At 33.5% G+C, this 26,357-nt stretch overlaps 2 protein-coding genes across 4 annotated transcripts in view; one reads left to right on the top strand and one right to left on the bottom strand.

Annotated features, from left to right (window-relative positions):
* Positions 1-1,352: 1,352 nt before the first annotated feature.
* Positions 1,353-9,153, top strand: LOC149486558 (sodium-dependent nutrient amino acid transporter 1-like). Its single transcript, XM_089698272.1, has 14 exons — positions 1,353-1,381; positions 1,460-1,582; positions 3,594-3,858; positions 4,186-4,402; positions 5,313-5,356; positions 5,450-5,597; positions 6,007-6,085; positions 6,215-6,318; positions 6,628-6,820; positions 7,331-7,507; positions 7,801-7,900; positions 8,094-8,273; positions 8,499-8,593; positions 8,878-9,153. The coding sequence occupies exons 1-14, from the start codon at positions 1,379-1,381 to the stop codon at positions 9,040-9,042; spliced, it is 1,893 nt and encodes a 630-aa protein (XP_089554398.1). The 5' UTR covers positions 1,353-1,378; the 3' UTR covers positions 9,043-9,153.
* Positions 9,154-10,749: 1,596 nt separating this feature from the next.
* The window catches only part of snama (something that sticks like glue), a 42,052-nt gene continuing 26,444 nt past the window's right edge, over positions 10,750-26,357 (bottom strand). For all 3 annotated transcript variants that reach the window (XM_089698253.1, XM_089698255.1, XM_089698254.1), the window contains one exon: positions 10,750-13,719. In XM_089698253.1, the coding sequence (XP_089554379.1) occupies positions 11,034-13,719 (2,686 nt within the window). In that variant the 3' untranslated portion in view covers positions 10,750-11,033. The remainder of the gene's footprint in view (positions 13,720-26,357) is intronic.

The raw sequence follows: 26,357 nt of genomic DNA, 5'->3' as shown, positions 1-26,357 counted from the left end.
AAAGCTGTTAATGTTGAAGTTTAAGAAATTATATATGAATAATTATATACAAACACAAAGTCAAACTGTTTATTTATATTCATAAATATGCAGAAGAATTAATAATTTACCACTCATTGGAAAGCAGTTTCTACAGAGCAGAGTTGGCAAGAAAACTATATAATATTTCTTCTGTATGTGTATTGTGTGTGTTAAATAAAGAATTTTGTATTGTATTGTATAAAAATCATAAAAAATAAATGAGCGTTTGTCTATACATATTATGTCCTTCGTAGAATTGTACCCTATATCTACATTTAATGATGTGATAATCTTCAGCAGTTTTTTGCTTGAGTCCACGAAAATTTTAACAATAAGTACCTAGTATATCAAGAGAGTTGGTTCAATCAATATACCAAGGCGAAACCAGGGTAGCCGGGTAGGTATAGGAATAGCACGTGCCTTAAAACAACCCCTATCTAATCAATCAAAGTACAGCGTAAGCAAAGCGTAGGTATGAGATTAAGGCACCTATCTGATAAACATAGTATTGGCGAAGATATTACAGCTGACCTTTAAAATCCGCTTCGTAATTATTAGATCACTGAAATACCTATATAATAATACCTAATATCCCTATGAATACTACTTAGATGAACTGATGAACTATGAATAGTACTGATAAGTGCTAAGAAATGAAAATTAAGTTAAAAAGTATACATGATTGTGGGCATAGCCCATAGCCCATACTTAATACTTAAACAGTATAAATCATCAATCGTAAACAGTATAGCAAGTTGAAACTGCGATAGTGACCGATTATTATTATCTGTCAATAACTTGCATGCATTGCTTGTAGGTATGCAATTTTTTTGTCAATATTTCTTGTCGTGGTCGCACGTGGTCGCTTGAAATCCCTTGACGTTGCGTGTTTCGAGAGGTACCGAGAGGTACAGAAGCTTGGCAGAAATATATCTACCATAAAAGAAAGAAAAGCTATCCTCTTTATATATTTTGTTACGTTCAAAAACATAAATCGCTCATTAGCGTAAAAATACGTCACAACAAGTACGCCTATACCAACGTACCAAACCGATAACATCCGTGAAGTCCAATACTGCTACAGTGGAATCAAATATGATGATGATTATATGTATTATATTTTAGGTAGTCATCAACCCCTGGGGGTTGGATCTAGACCGCTGGATATCAATGATTAGGTACATATGGATAATATGTACATTAACTGTGTGGTCATTATCTAAAAACATTAAGGATAAATATGATACGATAAAAATGATTACGATATCAGCTGCCGATATTTTAACCGTATTATAATTTAAGCAAATGAGGTTTAATCGCTCCTGAATCTACCGCTCGCGCGGATAGTTTTACGAACATGGTAAATAAAAATTAAAAAAAAATATCATTAATAATTATGATCGTATTACCTAAAGATTTGTTTTTATACACATTATAGGAGCCTTCAGGAGCAAATGTAGAAAATGGTGAAGTTAACAAAGGTTTTGAAACTAGCCCCGAATCAATTAATGGATCTGAAATTAAAAAAGATGTAGAAACAGAATTAGACAAAAAATTAAGGGTAAGTTTTTAGTTAGTTTTAGTTAATTAAGGGTAATTAAAATGTTTATATTTTATTAAAGTGAAACTTTTATTTCATCGTCTCAAACTATTTGGTCTGTGTAGCGCATGTCGCGTGTATCGCCGACCGTCACGCGACATGCGCTACACAAAGCAGTGTTCGGAACCGTTCGAACAGTTTCACTTATACCGTGGTTTCATAAAACCACACAACATTTTTTTTTATATTTACTTACGATGCTATGTTTATAGAAACGACCAAAAAATTTGTGGGACTTGTCTCTAAAATACGCGGTAGGTACGACAAACCGAAACCGAGGCGAAAGCGAGGCAGGTTGTTTTCCTTTTTATGGCGCCTTCGCATTTAACCATCGTCGTACATGTGTTTTATTCTCATGGGTGCCTGCAAGAGATTGCTAATACGGCCGCCTGTTGTACACTCGCCATATTTATGTTGGCATTACGTTATTTTATTTATTCTAATATCTGGTAGTTACTATAAAATAAAGTGTTAAAATAAAATAATAAATAAAAAAGTAGATCTCTTGTATAGAGTAACAAACAAACAAAATCTTTATTCCTAATTATATTAGTACAAACCTACACAAAGCCTACACAGGTAGGTAAATAAATTAAAACAGGTCGTGATTAAAATTAATTGGATATTAAACAATACTTTTTCCTGCAATTATAAAGATAACTTAATGTTTATGAAAGAAAGAAAATACCTATCAATAATCTTCACTTCAATTAATTAATTTCAAATTATTCATCGTTACGCATATAGGTACCTAACCTATAGAAAAACAAGTAAGATGAAAACTATTGAATACCTACGCATACGTGCTACGAACCGGCTACGAACACTCTACATAGAATAAAACCAAGTTGCTACTCGCTAGTCGCTGTATACGTAGATATGCTAAGATCTTTAAAACTACGTCACGGATTTCTATGTTTTTTTAAATAGATTTAATAGATTAAACTGTTCAAGAGGAAGACTTTGATTAAACTTAATACCTTCAAAATTTTTCTTTTGTGAGAGTTATATTTTCTCATTTTAACAGACTATCGATCTTAAATCAAATAGGTAATGTTTTCGATAAGATATTCTGATGGGAAGTCAACAAAAGTTTGTTATTATAATACGAGAAAACTAATATATCATAATATCCAAAGAGCCCACGACAGCCAGACTTTCCTTATTTTATAAAAGTTGAAAGTTTCTCTGTATATGTCTCTCTGTCCTGCCAAAGTAACCACAACCCAAACTTGATAGTCGCTGGACGTTCTTATCTGTGAGACATATACAGAAAAACTTTCAACTTTTATAAAATAAGGAATGTCTGGCCGTCGCCGTCGTGGGCTCTTGCTCTATAATTCATAGCTTCAATCAGATCAACATAAGGTGTCCCGCGGCCTGCGTATAAGAAGCAGGCAGATTTGTTTAACTATTTTGCTCCACCACGCTCGGTCTTCACTAATAATATTAAATACAGGAGAGATTTGATTGTTGGTTTGTTTGAAATGCTATGAAACTACTGGACCAATTTATGAACCAAATTACGTTATTCCTGTGTGACATACTTATATAAAAACTTTGTACAATTAACGTGAATAATTCAGTGTCTGATACCTACTGATTGTAAATTCACTAATTTGAAATTTATTTATTTTAGAAACTTTACAATTAACACGAGGGTGCTTTTCCATTGAGATAAAATTACAGGTGTCCTTGTAAAATTTCGCAATAATATCTTGAAATCCAATTGAGGGATATAAAGTCTATATTGCTGATAAAGTCAATTTATAACATTAATCAATCTTTATGGATTTGTTATTTTACCGTTGTGTTACTGATAACTAAACAAATTAAATTTATCATACTTATACCTAGCTACACAAACTCAACGTTGCGCGGTTTTTTCGATACATCATGTAAAGCAACGTAAAACCCATTAATTGCGCAATTTGATATGATAATGATTAATGACAACAATACGAACTTTCAGATGAATAACGAAAGACTCAGCAAAAGACCAAAATGGGACAATCAAATAGAATTTCTTATGTCTTGCATCGCTACATCAGTGGGTCTCGGGAATGTTTGGAGGTTTCCATTTGTTGCTTATAACAATGGCGGTGGTGCATTTCTTATCCCATACATTATAGTGCTTCTTGTCGTAGGAAAACCTATGTACTACCTTGAATTGGTCATCGGACAGTTTAGCAACAGCAACTGTGTAAGAGTATGGGCACTATCACCGGCTATGAAAGGTACAAACAATTACGGTAAAAACAATGTATATCTGTAAAAAGAGTATTACTCAGAATTGAACTAAAACTAGCGTTTAGCTACTATTATGTATTCTGTGCTAAAGCTGAACGCATTATAATGGTTTTTTTTATGATTTAAAAGATTTGTTATTTAATAACTGTTAAGTCATTTAAAAATAATAAAAAAAGACTAACCGTGGAGGATAACTTTCTTTTAGAACTATAAGTAACTATGTCAAATAAAAACCCTTCGCAAAATTACGACCTAATATTATGATAAATTACTAAGTGCAACGCAAACGCAACTAATACCTTCACAATTTTTAGGTACTGGATATGCTCAGACCATGGGTGCTGGTTACGTTTTATCGTATTATGTATCAATCATTGCTTTATGCCTGTATTACTTAGCGATGAGTTTCAACGCCACTCTTCCTTGGGCCCTCTGTGACCCTTCGTGGACAGATTGTGTACCTTCAGGAGAAATCGTGAACATGTCAGAAATTCAAGGCAATGCAATTAGTAGTGCAGAACTGTATTTTACGTACGTATTTACTTTTTATTACCTAGGACGACTTTTTATTACCTAGGACGACTTTTTTTAATGCATATTGTATATTATTTTTAATACCAATTCATATCTTATAAAATCTCAGTCGATACTCGATACCCATAGACTTATTTTTTACCAGTGGGAGCTACGCAACGTAATCTTATTTCATATTTTTATCTTATACTGTAATAATTGTTACTTCATAATTTTATTTTGACCTACTGTTTGTTTTCACATACTTAGGTATTCATACAATTATCACTACATAGTATAAAACAAAGTCGCTTTCCCTGTCCCTATGTCCCTTTGTACGCTTAAATCTTTGAAACTACGGAACGGATTTTGATGCGGTTTTTTTTAATAGATAGAGTGATTCAAGAGGAAGGTTTATATGTATAATAACATCCATTAAATAGTGGAGAAGTACTGTTATTTTTGAGGTTTCTCATGTGATGTCGTAAAAAATTACATTTTTTCCGCTTACATTGCAAACGCAGGCTGAACCCTACGAGTTTTATCAAAATAATGTACTAAGTATTATACACATTGAAAAGGTCTACAGAAAAGTCCGCGATGGTATATGTCTATCTCTTATGGATAACCCACAATAACTTTTTTTTGTCATTTACTTTTTACGACAAATAATGGTTAATTTTCGAAGCGATTTTAACCAATACAGCATTAATCCTTAACGAATTAAATACCTTGAATACATTGTTCATTTAATATAGATCTATATGGCCCTTTACACCGTATGATTTAAGTGAATATTTTCGAAGATATTAAGTACAGATTTAAAAATTGCGGGACGTAGCGTTTGCGGCGGTACCGGCCGGCCGCCATTGCACCCGTGCGAAGCCGGGGCGTGTCGCTAGTTTCAAAATAAAACATGTATTTTCAGGAGGACAGTTTTACGGCAAGCTGACGGGATCCATGATGGTATTGGTGGGTAATAGAAATATGCATATGTAATATTATATTATTCAGAATAAATAACCCTGATTTAAAATTATTTTGATACATATTGTGTTCTTTTAGGTCTTCCACTGTGGGACTTAACATTGTGCCTTCTAGTGTCGTGGTTGATAATTTTTATAATTGTCGCCCGTGGTGTGAAAAGTACAGGAAAGGCTGCCTATTTTCTTGCACTCTTTCCATACGTTGTAATGTTCATTTTACTGATAAGGTAATTCATATTTTAAACTACGTATTTAACTGGGTTTAATCGTTCCACTTAGATAAAAGATCAAAGTAAATATTATTCCAGTGTGTATTCGAATTATTATTTTAATCTTACCGATAAGAACAACGATTATTTCGGTAAATTTTCAATGACTTTTTTTCATATACCTAATCAATTTCTAATAAAAATAAATAAATAATTATCATAAAAGCCTTATGCCGGATTATTTCATTGTTTAAAATTAGCACCTACCTACGGATAAAAATAAACCTTCAGCTAAACAATTCATATATTTAGTGTATATTTATCAAATACCTACACCAAACAAACTTATTGGATATGGACAATAATTACACTAAAGATATTTTACAGTTACTATTAGTTTATGTAAGTGTTTATTTTTTAATTCCAGAGCTGTGACTTTACCAGGAGCCGTTGACGGAATATTATTTTTTGTAACACCCCAATGGGAAAAAATATTAGAAGTTCGGGTAATCCACTACTTTATTTTATCTATATAATGCATGATATATGATCATTGTAAAATACCGCTTTCATTATTGGCTTATGCTAACAAGCTTGTCATATCATATATTTACGATTTTGTTCTATAATTTCAGGTTTGGTATGCTGCGGTTACCCAAGTATTTTTCTCACTATCGGTGTGTTCAGGAGCACTCATTATGTTCGCTTCATACAACAATTTTAACCAAAACGTCTACAGGTAAATATAAATGTATATAATATTAGGTGCATCCTGCAGCGCAGCTTCACCCGCGTAAATGAGTTTTTAATTTTAAACTTTATGTAAATTAAATCGGCTATCTGTCAGTTAAAGTCCCATCAAAATCGGTCCAGCCGTTGCCGAGATAAGGCGGAACATTCCAACAGATGTATTGCATGGGTACAGAAAATATACAACTATGCATGGGAATTAGATAAGTGGTCTTTTAGGAATGTTAGAAATACAAATACATGATGATGCCACTTCACAAAATTACGTAATTATTGACATTGTTTTTACATTTTTCAGAGATGCGATGATCGTAACAACATTAGATACATTTACTAGCTTATTATCTGGAATAACAATTTTCGGTGTTTTGGGCAATCTTGCGTATGAACTTAATTATGATGACGTCAGCCAAGTTATTGGATCTGGAGGGACAAGTTTGGCTTTTATATCATATCCCGATGCTATTGCTAAAACGCCTTTCGCACCTCAGGTGAGTTCATACAAAAATAAATAAAAGTAGCCTAATTTACCTACTCCTTGTTTAGCATCACTTATCTGGCAATGAAATTGACTTGTCAGAATCTTGCAGGAACGAACAGACATACAGACATTATAATATATACTTTATAGTTTAAACCATTGCATTGTAAGCCGCTTCTTATATTCCTATGCATATTGTACGAGCAAGCACGTCTAAAGTGCAACAAGGCGCTTTGCTTGCAAATTGTATCCAACATTTTACACTTTATATTAAATTAAAATCAGTTCATCGTCGACGGGCATTAAGAGTACCTCGCGTGACTCATCCATCCATTATATAGTTATTATATTCAGTTTAATACAAGTTTTATATAGTTTAAATAACTCTTTTATTTCAATATTAATTAATCATACACACGTACGGGATAGGCCCGTACACATATATATGAAATATTCTTATGAAAAAAAATGCTTTATGTGTGTACCTATTTAAAGTGGCATTTAATTCTTTCTATTCCAGTTATTTGCTGTTTTATTTTTCCTCATGATGGCGGTATTGGGTGTTGGATCTGGCGTTGCATTAGTTTCCACTATCAACACGGTGCTGCTGGATGCTTTCCCACGAGTACCGACTATTTACATGTCGGCTGGAGTCTGTTCAATAACTTTCCTCATCGGTCTCGTTTATGTTACACCGGTAAGGAAATGTTGTGATTTTTAAGAGTTGATTAAAAAATATCAGTTGGTAGCTTCTAATGATAGTTGACAGTGATACCTATAGCGCACCAGAATAACACACACTTTTTATTTACGAGAATAATTCAAGCTTACAAAGTTTTGATTTGATGAATGTGTCTCCTGTGCGGATTAGTACCTATAATAACTAAATTTGAAAAACTAACAAAAACAGATTAAGGTATGGAGTGTTTAATAAAAACAAACTATTTTATTAGAAGCCTTCCTCACTAAATAGTAACTTAATCATTTTAGGGTGGACAACACATACTTGAAATTGTCGATCACTACGGCGGTACATTTATGAGACTTTTTGCTGCTATAGCTGAAACTATAGGAATATTTTGGATATATGGTAAGCCTTTATCAGTAACTGATTATTGTAACAGCTTTCCGTATATTATGTATTTCCTGGCAGACACGGCTTATAAGCTTATTTTGAGTTATTTAACATGAATTATGAATATTACAATCTGCATATAACTGTTTCTCTCTTTTTTTTCAATGTAGGTATGTATGTGTATTGTAATGTATTGTTTAATTTCCAGGATTGGAGAACATGTGTAGAGATATAGAATTTATGTTGGGAATAAAAACATCGTTCTACTGGCGATTATGTTGGAGTATCGTTACACCAATAATGATGATAACAGTTTTCTTGTACGCCATGATCACAGCAGAGAAATTACTGTTTGGTGGAACTTATGAATATCCTGAGTCTGCATATAGTATGTGATCTTTATTATTAGATATAATTGATTTTGAATTTTTTACTTTTCGTCTACTTTCTATAAAACAAATAATTATGAGAACGAATCAGTAACTAACTTATTAGTAAAGTTAAAATTTTGCTCATATTGTCGGGTAAAAAAGATAAAGATTTGTAGATAGCATAACAAAATATGTAATAGCACAAACGGCAATTTTTTTAAATTTTGTTGTTTTTTTTCTAGTTGCTGGAAACGTTTTGCAATATGTTGGAATGGCAATGGTACCTTTATTCATAATTATTGCCTTGTGGAAATATAGGTCGAAAGGTATAGTTGAGGTAAGTCGTAGATATAGATAACCATATGTAGATATTATTTTATTATAGATCAAGTAAATCATGCAAATGAGTACGTAATGAGTAAGAATATGGGCGATTCATTCATGAATGATCTCATTGATGTGTTCTTAATTATCAAAAAGAAAAATGTTAGACATTATACAAAAATTAAAAATTTTCCTTATATTTTACCTATAGAATTAGGTAGCTACGTAGAGCCTGGGAACTTATCATTATCTGCCGTATTATTTATAAGTCAATATAAAACATTATTTTCATTACAGACAATAAAAAGAGCGTTCCGCAAGAAACCAACCTACGGCCCATCGGATCTTCAAAAACAAAAGGAGTGGAAAGATTTCAGAAGGAATGCAAAAACAAATGAACGTTTGCGTAGAAAAAACTGGTTTCAACATATTGTAATAATTCTTTTCCGAGGATACCGATGAAATATATATCTCTAACCGAATAAAATAATCTAGGTCAAATTGTATTTATGTAATGTTAATTTAAGGAAAATAAAATATTTAAAAGTCAATAACGTTTAATAATTGGTGTGTGCTTTTCTATCTTCATATCCTGGCAAATCATAAAAATATAAAAAGATATATGGTAAATATAAAATTAAATTGATATACTTTTCTATATTATCTACAAAGTGAAAAATTGAACAACGTACATAATGACGTAATTATAGTCTCCTTACCAAATTATTATAAAGGAAGATCAAAAAGCTATTATTTTTAATAGATAAACCAGCAGCTGTATATATACTGGTAAATAATTTTCAAATTAGGGTGCCGAGATTTGGGAGCTTATGTATTTCCATAATTCATTCAAGCACATATACTACTAAATATACCTACGCGGGGACAGCGGGACGAGAGGACTGATTACTTGCCAAATGAAAATTTTATTTTATAAGAATAAATATAAGTTGATTTTGTGATATTTACGTTAAAAGTTAGGTAGTTGATTTTTAAAATGTTAATTATTAAGATAATAATATGAACATAATATTATTACAATTTTACGGTATGACTGTTACCCGATTGTATCAATAAGAGCTATAATAAAAAAAAATAACAACGTGTTTTATTACAGAAAGCATTTACTTTACACATTTCCTAATACGATATTGGAATTGTATACAATTCCTAGGCAGATTATACATTTCCTAGGATATTACGCCTACCTGCATTAAATAGTTTTTTAAACAATATTTTATACATTTCCTAAATGGTATCGGAATTGTACACATTTCCTAGGAATTGTATACAATTCCTTGATTTCATACATTTCCGGTAACATATGTATATATAAATTTGACCGTCCTTGGTAGTGTTTAACGAGTAAGCGAAGAACTGGGTTCGATTCCCGGTGGAGGAATAAGTAATGACCCGGTCTAGCAGGACACAGAGGGCTGATTAACTATATATAAAGAAATCCATAAAGAAAACCAATAATTGAAACAAATGTCTTTGAAAAATCGACAGGTTGTGTTTTATCACAGGATAAACATTTACTTGAATGGTGATTCAACATAATCATACTATGTGATAGTATGATTATGTTGAATCACCTATTACAATATCTATACAGTAGGGCGACGAATGTACTTGCACAGAGAAACGGAAGGGAACTCGCGGGGGGTCGGGCGACGCGGGCCGCGTACTGCAAACACGCTTAGTTTGCGGTAGCCGGTACTAAGCGCGAAAGGACGACGCAGTCGTATTTTTTGTGTAATAATTTTATTATGCTTAGGTACATATTCTATAATGGCGCGCACAAACTGTTGTGTATGGATGTAAATCTACATTGAAATTCCAGAAGGAAACGATATTTTAGATCAAAGTAGAGTTTAGATATATTTTGTCGTCATAATTTTCTTATCAGATTGTTCATCCCAATGCGAATGCATTACTTAGTTAAATTTTATAAGTGTCACGTAAATATTTAGCAGTGCAATATATGTAATTATATATTAAAGAAAACAAATAATTATAAAATAATCGAAATTATTTAATGTACAGTCTATGTTTATTTAGGTGTCCCACAACACAGTTAAGTTCTCGAAAGGGCCCCTGCGTGTTGGATCCGTGTCCCCACGTAAGCCTTCCAAAAGACCGGGTACCTTCCTTATGATGGTAGGTAGTACAAAATTTATTCAACTACCAAGCATGAAGAAGATTGAATTACATATTAAAACTAACTACTGGATTATAAAAGAAACACAATTATATTTTATTCATAAAATGTATTTTATTTGTTAAATACACGACTACATATTACATATAATGTAAAACATTTAAAGTTTTATTTATTTTAGATTAACCCAAACAAGATGTGTCTTATTGACCATTAGAAGCAGTCACGGCTTCCTTAAAATTTATGACTTTAGGTAAAGAAAAATAAAATACCTATTGACTTATAATATGTATTACTTATACTTAGATTTCTTCTTCTTCTTACTAGATTTTTTCTTATGTTTACGTTTCTTCTTTTTTTTCTTGTGATCGTCTGAACTGGAGCCCGAGTCACTCTCACTGTCGCTGGCAGCGCGTTTCTTTTTCTTCTTGGCTCGTTTCTTTTTCTTTTTACGCTTACGAGCGTCAGACGATGACGATGAAGATGAGTCATCCGAACCGCTCGCCGATGACTCGCTTTCGGAATCAGGTTTCTTTTTAACATTTGTCAAATCTAGTTTGATCGTCTCACTCTCAAACTTTGGTTTCTTGGAATCTATGGGACCTGGTGACTTCGAATGTTCTCGTTTTTTCCCAATATCATCTTTGACCTCGTTATCAGATTCAACAGTTTCATCATAATCTGGTTCAAAGTGTGCTTCATCTAATGTAGATTTTTTACGTTCTTTTTCGTTTGTAGGTTTTGGTTCTGTATTGTCTTTCACTTTGTGACCTGTAATCTTCTCCTCCAACTTTTTGTCTTCTTTAGAAGTTTTTTCTTTTCTCTTAACGTCTTGTCTATAGTTTGCGTCTATCTTAACAACTTCAGCTTTAACTCGTCTTTCGACGTTAAGATGTCGATCTTTTGCGATATCTAATCTATTATCAGGCTTTCTACCCCTGTCTTTTTCTACTGTTACTCTACGATACGGAACTTGTTCTCTTTTTGGTGTTTTTGAACGTGACTTAACGCGTTCAACAGTACTATGTACAACACGTGGTTCTCTAACGCGACGCACATCTTCCACTTTCCCACCTAATCTTTCTTTAACTGATAAGCGAGGTGGGGGTGTTTTAGAGTATCTTCCCTTTTTGTCAATAGTTTCTAAAGATCTCTGATCTAGATCTGTTACTGGAACTGTAATTTGAATATTATTCAATTTATTTTGAGTTTCATCTCCATATAGTTTTAAACGATCACTACTGATCTTCTTTATTTCAATTGGTCTTAATGAGTTGACTGCTTTAGCAAATATTGCTTTTTCTGCGCGTTTAATGACATCAGATGTCACCTTTCTGGACTCTCCATCATCTTCAGGAGAGGTAATTTCACCCGGTTCTTTAGACTTTTCTTGATTATCTTCGTCTACTTCCCACTTTGATAATTCTGGCAAGGGTGCTAATACTTCCTTGGAGGTATTCAAAGAAATTTCTAAATCGGCACCTAACTCATCAGCTGCGGGCTGCAATTCAATACCATCAAAAGGCTCATCTTTATTACTACTCTCAGTTTCCTTTGGATTTTGACTATCGTCCACGTTTTCACTTTTTATATAATTTTGGATTATTTCTTTATCAACTGCTTCGGCAGCTTCGTCACCATACAAATCGTTCATTGCATTTTCAGTAGTATCAGTTTTTGGAACATCTTTACTATGTAACTGTTCGGATTCTGCTTCTTTATCTTCTTTAGTTATTACATCTGCTTCATTCATACTTGGTGCCTCCTCGATTGGTTTATCCTTGTCTCCATCTTCTTCTTTTTTCACATCCTTGCTATCTTTTTTCTCTTTTTTATCACGCTTTTTCTTCTTTTCAACCTCTTTTTCCTTTTCGCGTTTCTTCTTTTTCCTATCTTTCACTTTTTTATCTTTCTCTTTGTGGTCTTTATTTCTTTCAGTCGAGGATTTTTCTCTTACTCTTTCTTCTTTCTTTTCTTTTTTACTATCACGGTCCCGTGAACGACCCCTAGACTCACTACGTCTTTTCTCACGAATGTCTCTTGAGCGAGCTTTTCTCTCTGGAGTTCCTCTTTCATGACCTCTCTCTTTATCATAATCCCTATTCCGGTCATATTCACGACCACGCTCGTCACGTGGTTCTCTGCCCTTTTCCACAGCACGAGATTGCCTGTCTCTGTCAAATCTTTCAGGCATGTCACGGCCTTCTCTTTCCCTTGGTCTTTCATGTTCTTGATTACCATTTCGTTTGGAACCCACTCTATTACGAGGGTTATTTGACCGAAAACCTGGCCTACCTTCACGGCTATTATCATCTCTAAAACCATCACGATAATTAGGATCATGAAATGGTGGTATTTGTTCTCTAGGATCAACACTTGGTGGTCGAAATGGTATTCCACCATCACGGTAATTGTGTGGAATATTCTCGCGATAATTTCCATCGCGGAATGGTGCATTTCTATATGAATTATCCCGGAATGGAGGTCCATTTCTATAATTAGCGTCACGTTGAGGAACAGGCAAAACTTGATCACGGTAGGGTTGGCCATCTCTATAAGGCATAGGCCCGCCCGGGTCACGATAGGGAGCTCCTGGCCTAAAGTTATCGCGGTAACGTGGGGGATGTTCTCCTCCATGAAGGGGAATATCATTTTGAATAGGAGGCAAAGATGAATCCCTATACCCCTCAGCGTACGGTGGTGGCCGATAAGGATCCCTATACGTTGAAGGTGGTAATCTGTCACGATCTAAGGAACTTGGAGGACCAAATGGCGGTTTTTCAAAAGGCGGAGGCTCGTATCCAGGAACTGGAGGATCTACACCAGGAGGTATGTCGTCAAATATTGGGCCGTCAAAGCGACCTCGAAAACCAGGAAGCCCTTCTGGTTGAGGTTGGATATTCAAGCCCATAAGAGGAACCGGTTTAGCTCCAAGTGGTGGAAATACTGATGGCCCAACATTATTCCGCGGACCATACCTGTAATAATAAAAACTAGTTATAATATTTATTAAGTTTTTATAACCGATTCGATTATAACTATATACTCTCGCAGCCAACTAGCCTAATTAGATACCTATCAGCAGAAAGCAGTATATATTTTCTTTTCCCACCTATCATTACCCTATTATATGAATACGAATAGCCTCCAACCAGTCCGTTCGTCTGCACGCAAAACGCTGCAGCAAGATATACATAATTCGGTTATCTAGATGCAGAGCGCCGATTATTTAAGCGGCTAGGTTATTATTGACGGGTTTATTAGGCTAGTTGGTTGCGACGTATTCCTAAAGAATTTAAACTTTTGCGTAAACGAATCGAACCTGATTACTATGGATACGCAGTTGCAAAATAAGTTACAAATAACGGATTCCGATTCAAATATTTTAACATTTTTTATGTTTAATTACAATACAGGTATATAAATATTTTTTTAACGTCGGGAGAATCTAGTCATAGCTATTATTTTATATTTTATTCAAAAGCTATTCAGTACTTTCATCCACTTATAAAAGATGACGTATCAACGACACTGGATTGTCCGATATATCAAAACTATATCAAATTAATTGGCCTAATTCCTGTTTGTGATACTTCTTTGTTTTTTTTTTTTTTAAGTAATCTAAAACCTAAATTACATATCAATAAAAAAGCAAGCAGTTATAGAGTCACTGCCTACAGAACTGTAAAATTATAACAAAGCCTACAGAGGTGTAAGATTACAACTCAGGCTTTTTCTGATAAAATTTTAAATTCATACCACATTTTAAGACACACACCCATAAGATTTTTCACTACCTAGAAGTGATCAACGCGGTTAAAAATTTTACATCAATAAAATCAAAGGTTATTTTGTATCTGCATCAACTATCAGCAAATTTATGAAGAATTTTGTGACATTGTGAGATTTTTATCATTTTAAGGGCTCCAATAAAAAATAAATCAATTTCATGATTATTTTTTTTTCATAAAAAATAATTTACTCAAAAAGGTAAAAACTTACATGATAAGGACCTTCATTTCTTGTTAGAAAACTTTAAATTTTGACTAAAATTGGCAATAATATTTTATAAAATTTAATTATAGATAGTTAGTGTGCCACATTTTAATTTACCACCAATCTCTGTTTGTGGTATGAGGTCCTGTGCTCTTAGAACACGTGTATAATACAAAATATCCTTATTTTTTTTTTGATGTGTGTATTAATTAAATAAACTCAAAGAGACAGGAGTCTCTATTTTTGATGTTGACGTAATTTACATACGCTGTTAGGAAAATAAAAAGTTTATTAATTTATTATACTAAGAAAAGTACTCCAAAAGAAAAACATAAGTATTATGAACGATTTGTTTTTATGTACTTCTCTGTAGTCTATAATAATGACTTATTATTATAAAAGGCAATAGCCACACACGATGTAAAATATTTTTACGATTATTTATTTGAATTTTATTTTTTATCAACTTCTAAGAGAGGCATAATCAAAATATCACTTTACCGTGACCTAGCGTAATTTTCAATTATTTCTATACAGTTTTGTTACATGCTTTCCTAAAGAAATCGATAAAAATTATTTTTTGGTACCTTTTTGTCCACACCTCAGGAGAAGCGGAGTCTCTTCCAAAACTCAAAAACCTAAAATTCAGCTGGACATAATATATTAATAATACATTAAATAATCATAGAAAAATACATTATATATAAATTACATGTGCCTTCAAAACCGTATAACATTTCATTCTAAACATAACTCAATATTATGTACGACATCATCAATAAAGATACATCATAATATACATATTACATACTCAAAAAATATAATAATTCACACTGTCACTAAGTGATAAATATCGATTAATTGTGGAATTATACCCATGTATGTCAGTGGCGTGCATTCCATAAAGACATAAAGACACTGCCTACCCTACCATTTACCAAACTCTGATCAATATTTAATATGCATAAATGAAATTCACAGCGTCATTAATGTAGTTATGAAATAAAAATATATTTCAAATATATTTTAGATCCATCTATCGGTATTTTGGTAGCATTATTATCTAATTTCTATAACACCGGCTCGGCTCAAGTCACTATATTCATGCGCTGCACTAGCGCCGCCACAGGACCCAGTACGTCACGGGACGGCAAAGACACAAACTATCCGTGTCTAAGTTTTTATATGTGTGCTCTGCGTGTCTACGCATATTTTATATGTGTGCGTGCCTATAAACACGGCACACTGATGTAATAAAACCACGCACACAAACACACAAGGTAGGCAGTGTCTTTTACGAAGATATACGAATTAGGTACGAACCGAATTCGGAACTACATCGAAAGTCGAAACTGAAGTTGAATATGCGACCAATTTAAGAAGTGTGATAATGTATACAATTTTGTAGCGGTAAAGACCATCTGCAAATAGTATCATTATTCGTTTGTTTTGTTTTGGAAATAACAAAACGTTTTTTGAGAAAATTAATAATGTTTACTACGACAATTTGCAAGTGAAGTGTTTTGAGAGTAACTAAATAGATTATGTATATCATCAGTGTATTTTGTAAGATAATAAGGCATACCTAATTTAACGAAAAATTCTTATTTTTGTTTTATGAATAAACTTTTATCAAACAGAGAGTGATAGGAAAAAGGCCGATCTATAAATGGATCTATACCGGAATTTGTAATACACGAAGGTAAAGTTAATCATTAATTACATAATATAGAATACTAGTTAGGATATCATACCTACTTTGACAATTATTTTATAGATAATATGACCTATGTTCGTGATATGTTTTCCATTATTTTACGGAAATACTATGTATCTCCAATCAAATATCAGTACTGCAATATGAAATACCTATTAGTTTTTATGACTCATTATCATTGCAATATTTCTGCCTACCCTGTCCAAAAACTCTGTGCACGCCCCTGATGTATGTACATTTTAGAAATTAAGTATTATTTCATTACACTAAACTTGATACGTAAGCTTTCCCAACTGTGCCACATTTCAGAGACTTACAATTAATTATATTTAAAAACATAACCAATAAGACAGTGCGCGCACGAGCAACTTTGTCTCCGCAACTTTTTTGTCTCCGCAACTATTTTGTCTCTCCCACCCATGGGCTAGTATGAAAGTGCGCGCACGTAGCGACGCAACTCCCCATACAAATTGATGGGAGACACAAAATAGTTGCGGAGACAAAGTTGCTCGTGCGCGCTGGCTCTTAGAATTGCAAAATACAACAAAAAAGAAAATTTATATTTACAGACATTTAATTTAAAATTTACATGATTAATTAAATTAATTAATAATATTAATTAATTAATTATATTTAAAAACATAACCAATAAGAATTGCAAAATACAACAAAAAAGAAAATTTATATTTACAGACATTTAATTTACATTTACATGACATTACATGATACATAAATTTAAAATAAAATGTGGCGTCAAAAGTTCTTATCGTTCAGTATCAACATTATGGTGTAGACGAGACAGTAGTAAATTGATCTTCACCCATCTGATAACTAGATTAGAATATACGAAATATTTTTCATTTACTTAGCCATACTATTCATTTATTACCTGTCTATGCCTATTCATCCATGAAATGAAATGTTAATATTTAATTTACTTTGCTAAAGGGAATCATTTTTACAAAATATCACAGCTCATTTCACAATTTTAACACAAAAACACATAAAATATTTCTGGTCGACTTAATATGAGGCGTGTTTCCATACTGATTGTATATGTCAAGGAAAAGAGGCAATCTATGTTAAGTGTTTATGAATCAAAAATTTTTCAATTATTAAATTAAGTCTCATCTGGTTTTCAAAGGAGCGAATAAGCTCTTAGACTTTAAAAATTGAGAACCACCTTACAATACATATTAGGACAGTTTATGTATTTTCAAAATTATCATAGGAATTTCTGATATTTATAAATATTAGCCTGAAATTATAACTAAATTTTTACGTTTTAATACAGAAATAATTATTAAATCGTAAAATTACAATTTCTTCATTTTATAGGTATTGGAAACACAATATATAGTGAAAGTAATCACAGGACGTTCTAGATTTTTACATTTTAGCCAAACAGAGGCGATACAAATTATTATGTACGTCATTTAATTTATACCAAAATATATTTCAAACCACTTTTGATCATGATCAGATATAACACATAACATATATTTATTTCTGAAAATACATATATATTGTAAGAAACATTATACTTACTACTTAAATCAACAAGATTGATGAAGGTCAATATATTTATTTCAATTTATTATAATTCTCAATATATTTACCCTATATATATGTACATATTTTGTTCACAGAATCTTTCATTCATTCAATTATATATTTTTATTTAAATACATTTTCAAATTAAATAATTTAATAAATGCCTTGTTATTTACACAGTAAATAGGAAATTTTGGATACAGAATTGGAATTTAATTTATTTTGGAATTTTATTTATTTGGCATAATATATATCGCATAATATACAAGACTAATCAAGTACATAAAAAATAAAAATCACTCTAATAAAAAGTCATGAATCATTAATATGTATGTAATAGCAAAATTAAAAAATAATATCATAAACATTTTACGACATATTATCACTAATGTAACATGTTATCATTCAAATTTTAAATTAAAAATATTATGTAGTTAAATAAAAACATTTTAACATATTTCTTGATAAAAAAATACATAATAGGTAATATTATTGTTAACAATTAAGTAATAAAAATATACATTTTGATATCAAACTTAATAATACAACAAAGCTCAAGGAAGTAAAACATTAACATATTTGCATCCAAAACATCAACATAATATGTAACTAATAACAAAAAAAATTCTGACACATTTTTTGGCATTTTAATTGATGCACGATTTTTTTTTATCATACAAGCACAATATTTTCCTCTGTTATCTAATCGCAATTAATTACTTACTTACTTTCACGTGAATACAATTATTTACACATAACCATAAATTTTATAGACCAGTTATCTGCAAATGATAAATATCAAAATGTCTTTATCGGAATAATAAATGAATATAATATAAGATTGCTGCTTTGAAATTATTATCAATGAGATAATAATTAATAATTAATTCAAACTATGATTATATTCTGATCATAAAGGGCACGCTCAATATACTTGGCTATATATTTGCATTTTCGTATTCCTTTATCACAGAAAATGTACCTATGTCAAAAAGACGATTATTTTTTTTTCAATTATTTCGCACTAATTCTACAAATCTACACAAAGATATACAGTTGTGGTCATATAATTAAGAACGATTTGAAGTACTAGAAATTTTTATTTAAACAATGTCATACACAGAGATGTGCACCTTCTGAGAAGCAACTAGTTATGTCATAAAATAGCCACATTAATAGAGCAACTAAGCTTAAGAAACAATAATAAAATCGCCAACATTTTTTTTTAATAATTTATTTTACCAAAGCAACACATTCAAATAATAGTGAAGCTGGACAAATAATTAAGAACGATTAATTTATCTGCTCGGGAATTGTTTTGTATGACACTTTCATTTAAAAATTACAATAATACGTAGCGCGAAAAATTAATAAAGCAAGTTCTAACTAAAATGAATATTTAATAGCATGTTTTTTTAGGACTTTTAATTATTTCTTTACACCGGCGAGGCAATGACTCTATTAATTTTTGACATTTTGCTAGAGCAATAGAGTTCCATTCTTCTAAGAAAACGTCATACAGCCGTAAATTTCGACACTGTTTATTTGAAACCTTTTTCTTTACTTCGAACCACAGATTCTCTATTGGGTTTGGGTCAAGGCTCTTAGCTGGCCAGTCCAAGACAGAAACTGACTGCGCTGTTAGAAATTCCTTTACAGTGTGTGCAGTGTGCTTTGGATCATTGTCATGCTGGAATGTCCAAATAACCGGTAGAAATTCTTCAGCAAAAGGTAACATTGTTTCTTCCAGTATATGTTTGTATTGGAATTGATCCATGTTACCTTCTATCAACTTTACAGGTCCAACACCATGTCCAGAAAAGCGCTCCTAAATTTTACATTTCCACCACCGTGTTTTAATGTAACTTTCGTGTACTTAGGGTCGAATTCTGTATTCGGAGGAGGTCTTACATAAGGTTTCCATCGGAACATACTCTGTTTATTTTCGTTTCGTCAGAGAAAAGTACATTTTTCCACTGTCGCACAGTCCAGGTTTCATATTTTCTTGCAAATCTAAGCCGGGCTTGCCTGTGGCAAAGTTTCAACATGGATACTTTTCTTCCTAGCCGACCGTGCAATTTTTCTTCTACCAAACGTCTTCGAATAGTGCGTGCTGAGATTGCTGAAGCGTTATTTTTATAACCGAAATATTCTTTTCTCAGCTTTAAAAGGATTTTGTTTCGCCATACGGACGACGTTTCGGTCATCTCGAGGAGTTGTTTTTCTCTGTCTTGGCATACGTGGGACATCCGAAGTTGTTTGATACGTATAAAAATGCCTTATGGCGTGCAAAACAATAGTTTTTGAACCTTGCAGATGGACTTTTACAAGAACAATTCTTCTCGCGAAGTTTTATAATAGCTTCCCTAGTAGAATTTATCACAACTTTTATTTTTTCCAATTTTTTAATCATAAGTAATCACTTTTAATCTTTTGCAACACTTAATGCCGCCAAAATTATACAAACAGTAACCTACAACCACAAATCGAGTTGAGTGTTCTCTATTCATTTTTGAATAAAAGTATTAACTTTTTAGCGTTCTTAATTACGTGGCCAACCAGTAAATAGGAATACTATGTTAAGAAGTAGTGTAAAAAGTTTGTCTATTAATTTTAGTATTAATGACTGATTTGTTGGAAAAGTATTTCTATATTGAGAAAAATAAAAATAATTACATGAAAGTAGTTATGAATCTTAGTCTGAAAAAATCTTCCCTTTATATCAGCGTTCTTAATTATATGACCACCACTGTAGCTATTTTATCTTTTACCAGAATGAGATAAGATTATAAGAAAATGCAAATTCTGTTTGATAGTTGGAGCGGAACACTTAAGATAAACAACAAATGAAATGTATTTTTACACAGAAAATTAAATCTGAAACAGGTTTTGGGAGTCAATCGTAGATATTTTTTTATTAACTGACCTTATGTAAAAATTATCTACGATTAAATCCCTATGAAGATTCCCTACGTATGGATATTCTAAATATGTCTGAAAATAAAAGACCAGAATGATATCAACTATTTATTGATCAAAATAAAAGAAAATCATAATAATATGCAAGAGAAATGCTAACGCAATAGATAACAATAGATTCATTATTTGATCATTATAATTTTATGTTACTTACTATTACATCTACGTATATTATCACAGACATTTCATAATATGTATATCAGTCTTATTATATCAGTACTTTCAAAAAATATTATAATATAGGTTATTTTTAATAACACCAGGTAAAACAATAACATATCAAGGCGTCAACCTTTCAGGACGGAATATAATTAAAAAAGTAGACAATTATTTTTTTAATTGCGTCGTCATTTTCATGAAAAAATCAATTATTGCAAGCAAATCTCAGAATGTCTCAACTCGTGTCTTTATCAGCGGATGAAAGCCTCATATTTGTGGTAAACATTTTTTAAGCAACAGTTAATTAACAATGTTCACAATATTCATTATCAACATTGTAACACGGAGAACATTGAGACATACATATTACAAATACATCTATAAAATAAGCAAGTGCAAATACGCAAATGTTATTCAAATAACATAATGATAATTTATAATTGAAAAGGAAAAATAAAACAACTATGGGATATTTCTTAAAAATAGTAACACGTGGTGCGGGTTACTGAAAGCGCTCTGGTGGAGGCTTTAATCCCTTGTATCGACAATAGTCACAATACCATATGGATTCTAAACTAGAAGTGTCTTCTTACAGTGGGTCGACACTTAGAACATCGTTTTGGTTAGGCTTATGTTATCAAGCAATTTTAAACTTCATTCCATTGATTTTATTGTCAATATTACTTGGCTCTCGTCTCGTGGTTGAAATCTATCTTTCTTTTGCATTGTTTCAAAGTTTTCAAACCGACTATTTCATTAGATCAAAAAAAATCCCTGTGCTGTTTATTGTATTTATCGATCAAGGGATGTATTTAAAATGTGTAGAACACCCACGTGTCAATTTGTTATACTTAAAAAAAAGACAAACTTCAGGTGAATTTTTATGAAAAATATTGAAATATATTCTGAAATCGTAACTGTCTAAGATATTTATTTTAGATAAATAAATATAGTCTTAAACATCTTTGGGCGCATATTATCCAGTTTTTATTTTTAGAAAACTACCTCTGAATACCGAGAAATATATTTTTTTTATTAATACTATTGACACACCCCGGACACTCCATACAAAATTATCGTTTTGACAGTCACATTGTAGAGACTGCAAATGTGTGTATTAACGCTTTATGGTTGGCACATTTTTGAGTAGCGTAAAAAAAAATTCGCGTTTTTCTGATGAAATACATCCGTAAACAGCACAATATCTAAACATTTTCTACGAAAAACGATAATCACAAATCCAAAATAATAAAATTACTTTAAGTCAATTTGATTAATGTTGTCAATCTTCGTTACGTATCGTCCCTGTAGAAAAATGTGAACCATTTTTAGACTGATCGTGCGGGGTGAGGTAAGTGTTTACTTTTGGCGGGAGGCGGAGAGTGTCCGTTCTGTAGCGTTTAGCTACTATTATGTATTCTGTGCTTTTGATAAGCACGTGTTTGAGAATTTTTTTTTTCGATGAAGGGACATAAGTCACGCGCACGTTCAGTTTTGTTCATGTTAGTTCAGTCTCGCGCGGCACGTCATAGTGTGCGAACGTTAGCAATGGCTGATATGAACGGGTCAACGACCTCTAAAATGTTAAAGTGCGCGAACTGTAATGTAGTTATAAACGAGGTTCTGGCCTTTATTCAGAACAAGTGTGATGTGATGGACGAAGATTCAATGATCAGACTGTGTATCACGGCGTTTAAACCGGAAGAAATTAGTGCAGCAAAAAATCTTTTGTTTACCTCTGTCAAGACAACGGGAAGAAACATCAACCGTAAAAGGGAGGGAAAAACTCAAAGAGAAATAGAAGACATAATCTCACTAATAAAACAGAAAGATCCTGAAGAATTGCCGATTTTTGTCGCCCGTGGCCTACAAAAATTACCCCCGGTCACTTTTGATCACCTGGACGCGAGTCGCGACACGGATATTGAAGGACCTTATTTTACTCAAACACGAGATTGAGACTATTAAGGAAACATATACACATGTTGACCAGTTTTCGAGATTACAAAATGAAGTCATTAATCTTCAGCAAGCATCCATGGTTAATTATTTTGAACGGGACAACTTTGTCAACAGAAAACGAGGTACCACGAATCGTATGTTAGACAGCTCAGAACTCAATTGCGAAAGCGGTCCCTCAGGAATTATTCATATAACACAGGAGCCGGTGATCGTTAATAATCATTCCAGAGTTATTGATAAGGAGGTAAATCAACACAATCAAGCGCGGCGCTCACTGTCCCTGTCTCGCTCACGCGCACCGCTGTCTGGTGACGATCTCTCTGTCGCACACAGCCCAAATATTGCGCGTGCGGCGGTACTCACCGAGGAACAAACGCAGGGCACTTCGACTAGCGCGGTGACTAATACCTCTGTATGTATAGGTGCAACAAACAATCAGCTGATTCGAGCGCCCCAGACGCAGAACGCCTTATTTACGCAGAATAATGACGACGAATGGCAAGTTGTACAAAGAAAAAAGTACCGGAATCGATTTATAGGTAAAAAAAAGGAGTCCACCTTCGTTAGGCTTATGCTAAAACCCCGCGCTTATACATGTGACTTGGAGAAACGATGAGCGAGAGAATTGAGGCATCATGTAGCCGGTTACAGACCCGTGGCGCCACTTCGCCTCAGCAGGGGCTTACCGAACCTTCTGAGGGATGTCCATCCGGGCTTAGGCTTAGTCCATGAGGACTTAATGCAAGGGGGCATGAGGGCGCCAAGTTGGCGCCGCCAACCCTCATGTTGGTACACGAGAGGCAAACGATGCTGTGGATTGCGCCACAGCCGGTACTTCTCAAACTCCGGATGTATCCGCAAATATGGAAGGAGGTTGATCGCGATTTAAGATTTTTGAGTGCTTTTACACAGAAAGTAAAAAATATAAGAAGAACGGATAACCTGACGACTTATCATCCTCGGAATTGACCAATGGCGTTTTTAGAGAAATTTGTCAAAATCTCAAAGACCTCTCGTCTACCGAAAAAGATAGACTCATAGGTGAGGTTGTGAAACCATTTCTCAATACAGCCACGAAATATTATAGGCAATGTGCAAGGAAAAACAAAAGATTCAAAGACAAGCATGGCGTTTTCTTGAATAAACAGTTCATCGATGACATACCCGATGAGTTTAAGAGAGTGGCATGCAGTATTTCCCCACTTCCAGAAGTAACGAGTGATCATAGTATGAGTTATAAACAAGGTCTTCAATGCAGAAAACGAATCCGGGAGTCACTAGAGAGTGAACCGCAGAGCAAAAAGCTTTTGCTTCTACGGTGTCTTCAGATAATAGAAAGATAACGCTAAAATCATCAAGATTTAGAAAAAAATTATAACAACTTGTTTTAAGTCTCCCAGACGAGCTTCACTGGTTTTAAAAAAAAATTCTGCGCTCACAAGACCTTACTCACCAGAGGAAGCTTTGGGTGTCATCGTCGAAAGCTAAGTGTGGAGACTTATAAACTAATGCGCCAGGATTTGAATAGTCGAGGATACCCTGCTTATTCCTTTATCGTGAAATTCTAAATTCAAGAAAAGCATGCTATCCAACAGACGACGTACAAGTTTCTGAAGTAGAAGCATCGGTTTCGTTACAAGGGCTACTGACACATACTTTTCAACGTATTGTCCAAAGTTATGAAGACAGTTTCATCGAGTATTCTAACAGAAAAGGCACGCAAGAAGTCACATGCGTATTTGAAGGGTCAAAATAAGTCTCTCCAGCGTTACAACTTACAGTCGCAAGGAGGGTAGAAGAATTGGCTAATGATATCGAACGATCATAGGAACTCGACTAAAGTACCGACATAACGGACACCGCTCAACTGGCAGTGTTCATTCGCGGCATTGACGATTTTGTCGTTACCGAAGAAATGGCTGCTCTTTTTCTTATAAAAGGGAGTACAAGAGGATGTGATGTGTTGGAATCGTTCAATTCCGTTATATGTGGACTAAAATTTGGCTGACTGGCTGAATTTGCACAGACGGCGCACCATCTATGGTTGGAAAAAACGAAGGACTTGTTACTTTAATAAAGAAAAATAATCCCGATGTTTCTTTAATTCAGTACCACTGTATCATATAAGGTACAAGCCAAATATGTGGTATCATACATCAAGAGAATGTAAGTGCTAAGTCAGCTAATATTCAAGACGTTATGAGTGTTGTGGTAATAATCGTTAGGCCGGGACTCCACCAAAGCGGAGACGAGACGAGCGGAGAGGAGATGTTTTTTAAACAACCAATAGAATTGAGTTATTGACACGTCTCCTCTCCGCTCAGCTTCAGTGGAGATCGCTGTGCGGAGATGTGTAATATTTGTATGTCGCGATGGAAGCGGAGATGTGAGCTGTGCGCGGACGACGCGCAGTGGAGACGAGAGATGTGAGCGGCGTGCAGTGAGCGATGTCACCCTCCCCCCTCTCGCCCGCTAGCAACCCGCAGAACCCCGCGCGAACCCCGAAACATCTCTTCTCGCACAGCACACAGCACACCGCACACATCTCCTCTTTGGTGGAGTCCCGCGAGCTGAAAAACATCTCTTCTCGCACAGCACACAGCACACCGCACACATCTCTGCTTTGGTGGAGTCCCGGCCTTAACTTCATCAAATCTCGAGGTCTTAACCACAGGCAATTTCAGGAATTTTTAAAAGAACAAGACGCCATATATTACCTATTTCTGTGATGTTCGTTGGCTTAGCAAAGGAAAAATGTTAAAAAGAGTGTTCAATTTGCGAAAATAAATTGCAGCATTTATGCTTAATAAGGATAAAGCTATTCCACAGTTTGGTGATGAAGCATGGCTAAGTGATTTTGGATTTCTTGTTGATATAACAGCACATGTCAATGATTTAAATAAGAAATTGCAAGGAAAAGATAATAATATGATTCATGAACGCTTTAAAAGCGTTTGAAGTGAAGTTGGAGTTGTGGATCAATCAGTTAAAAAATAATATGACCACGCATTTTCCACATTTCTCGACATGTCGAATTCTCAACATGAACAAATATATTACCGTTCTGCTGGATCTGAAATCACAATTCGAGTCGCGTTTTACCGATTTCCGAAAACATGAAAAAAGCTTGAATTTGTTTGCTCGCCCATTCAATGTTTCTGTCGAAGATGTCCCTGATGATGTTCAGATGGAGTTGTTAGAATTACAATGCAACTCTTCTTTGAAAGACAAATTCAACTTAGGATTGTT

Source organism: Colias philodice, chromosome 8 (genome assembly GCF_061535455.1).
Source record: "Colias philodice isolate Cphi_HAF_F1 chromosome 8, ilColPhil1 Martin Lab GWU primary, whole genome shotgun sequence".
NCBI lineage: Eukaryota > Metazoa > Arthropoda > Insecta > Lepidoptera > Pieridae > Colias > Colias philodice.
Note: the sequence above shows the minus strand (reverse complement) of the source record. Positions and strands in the feature narration are given on the sequence as shown.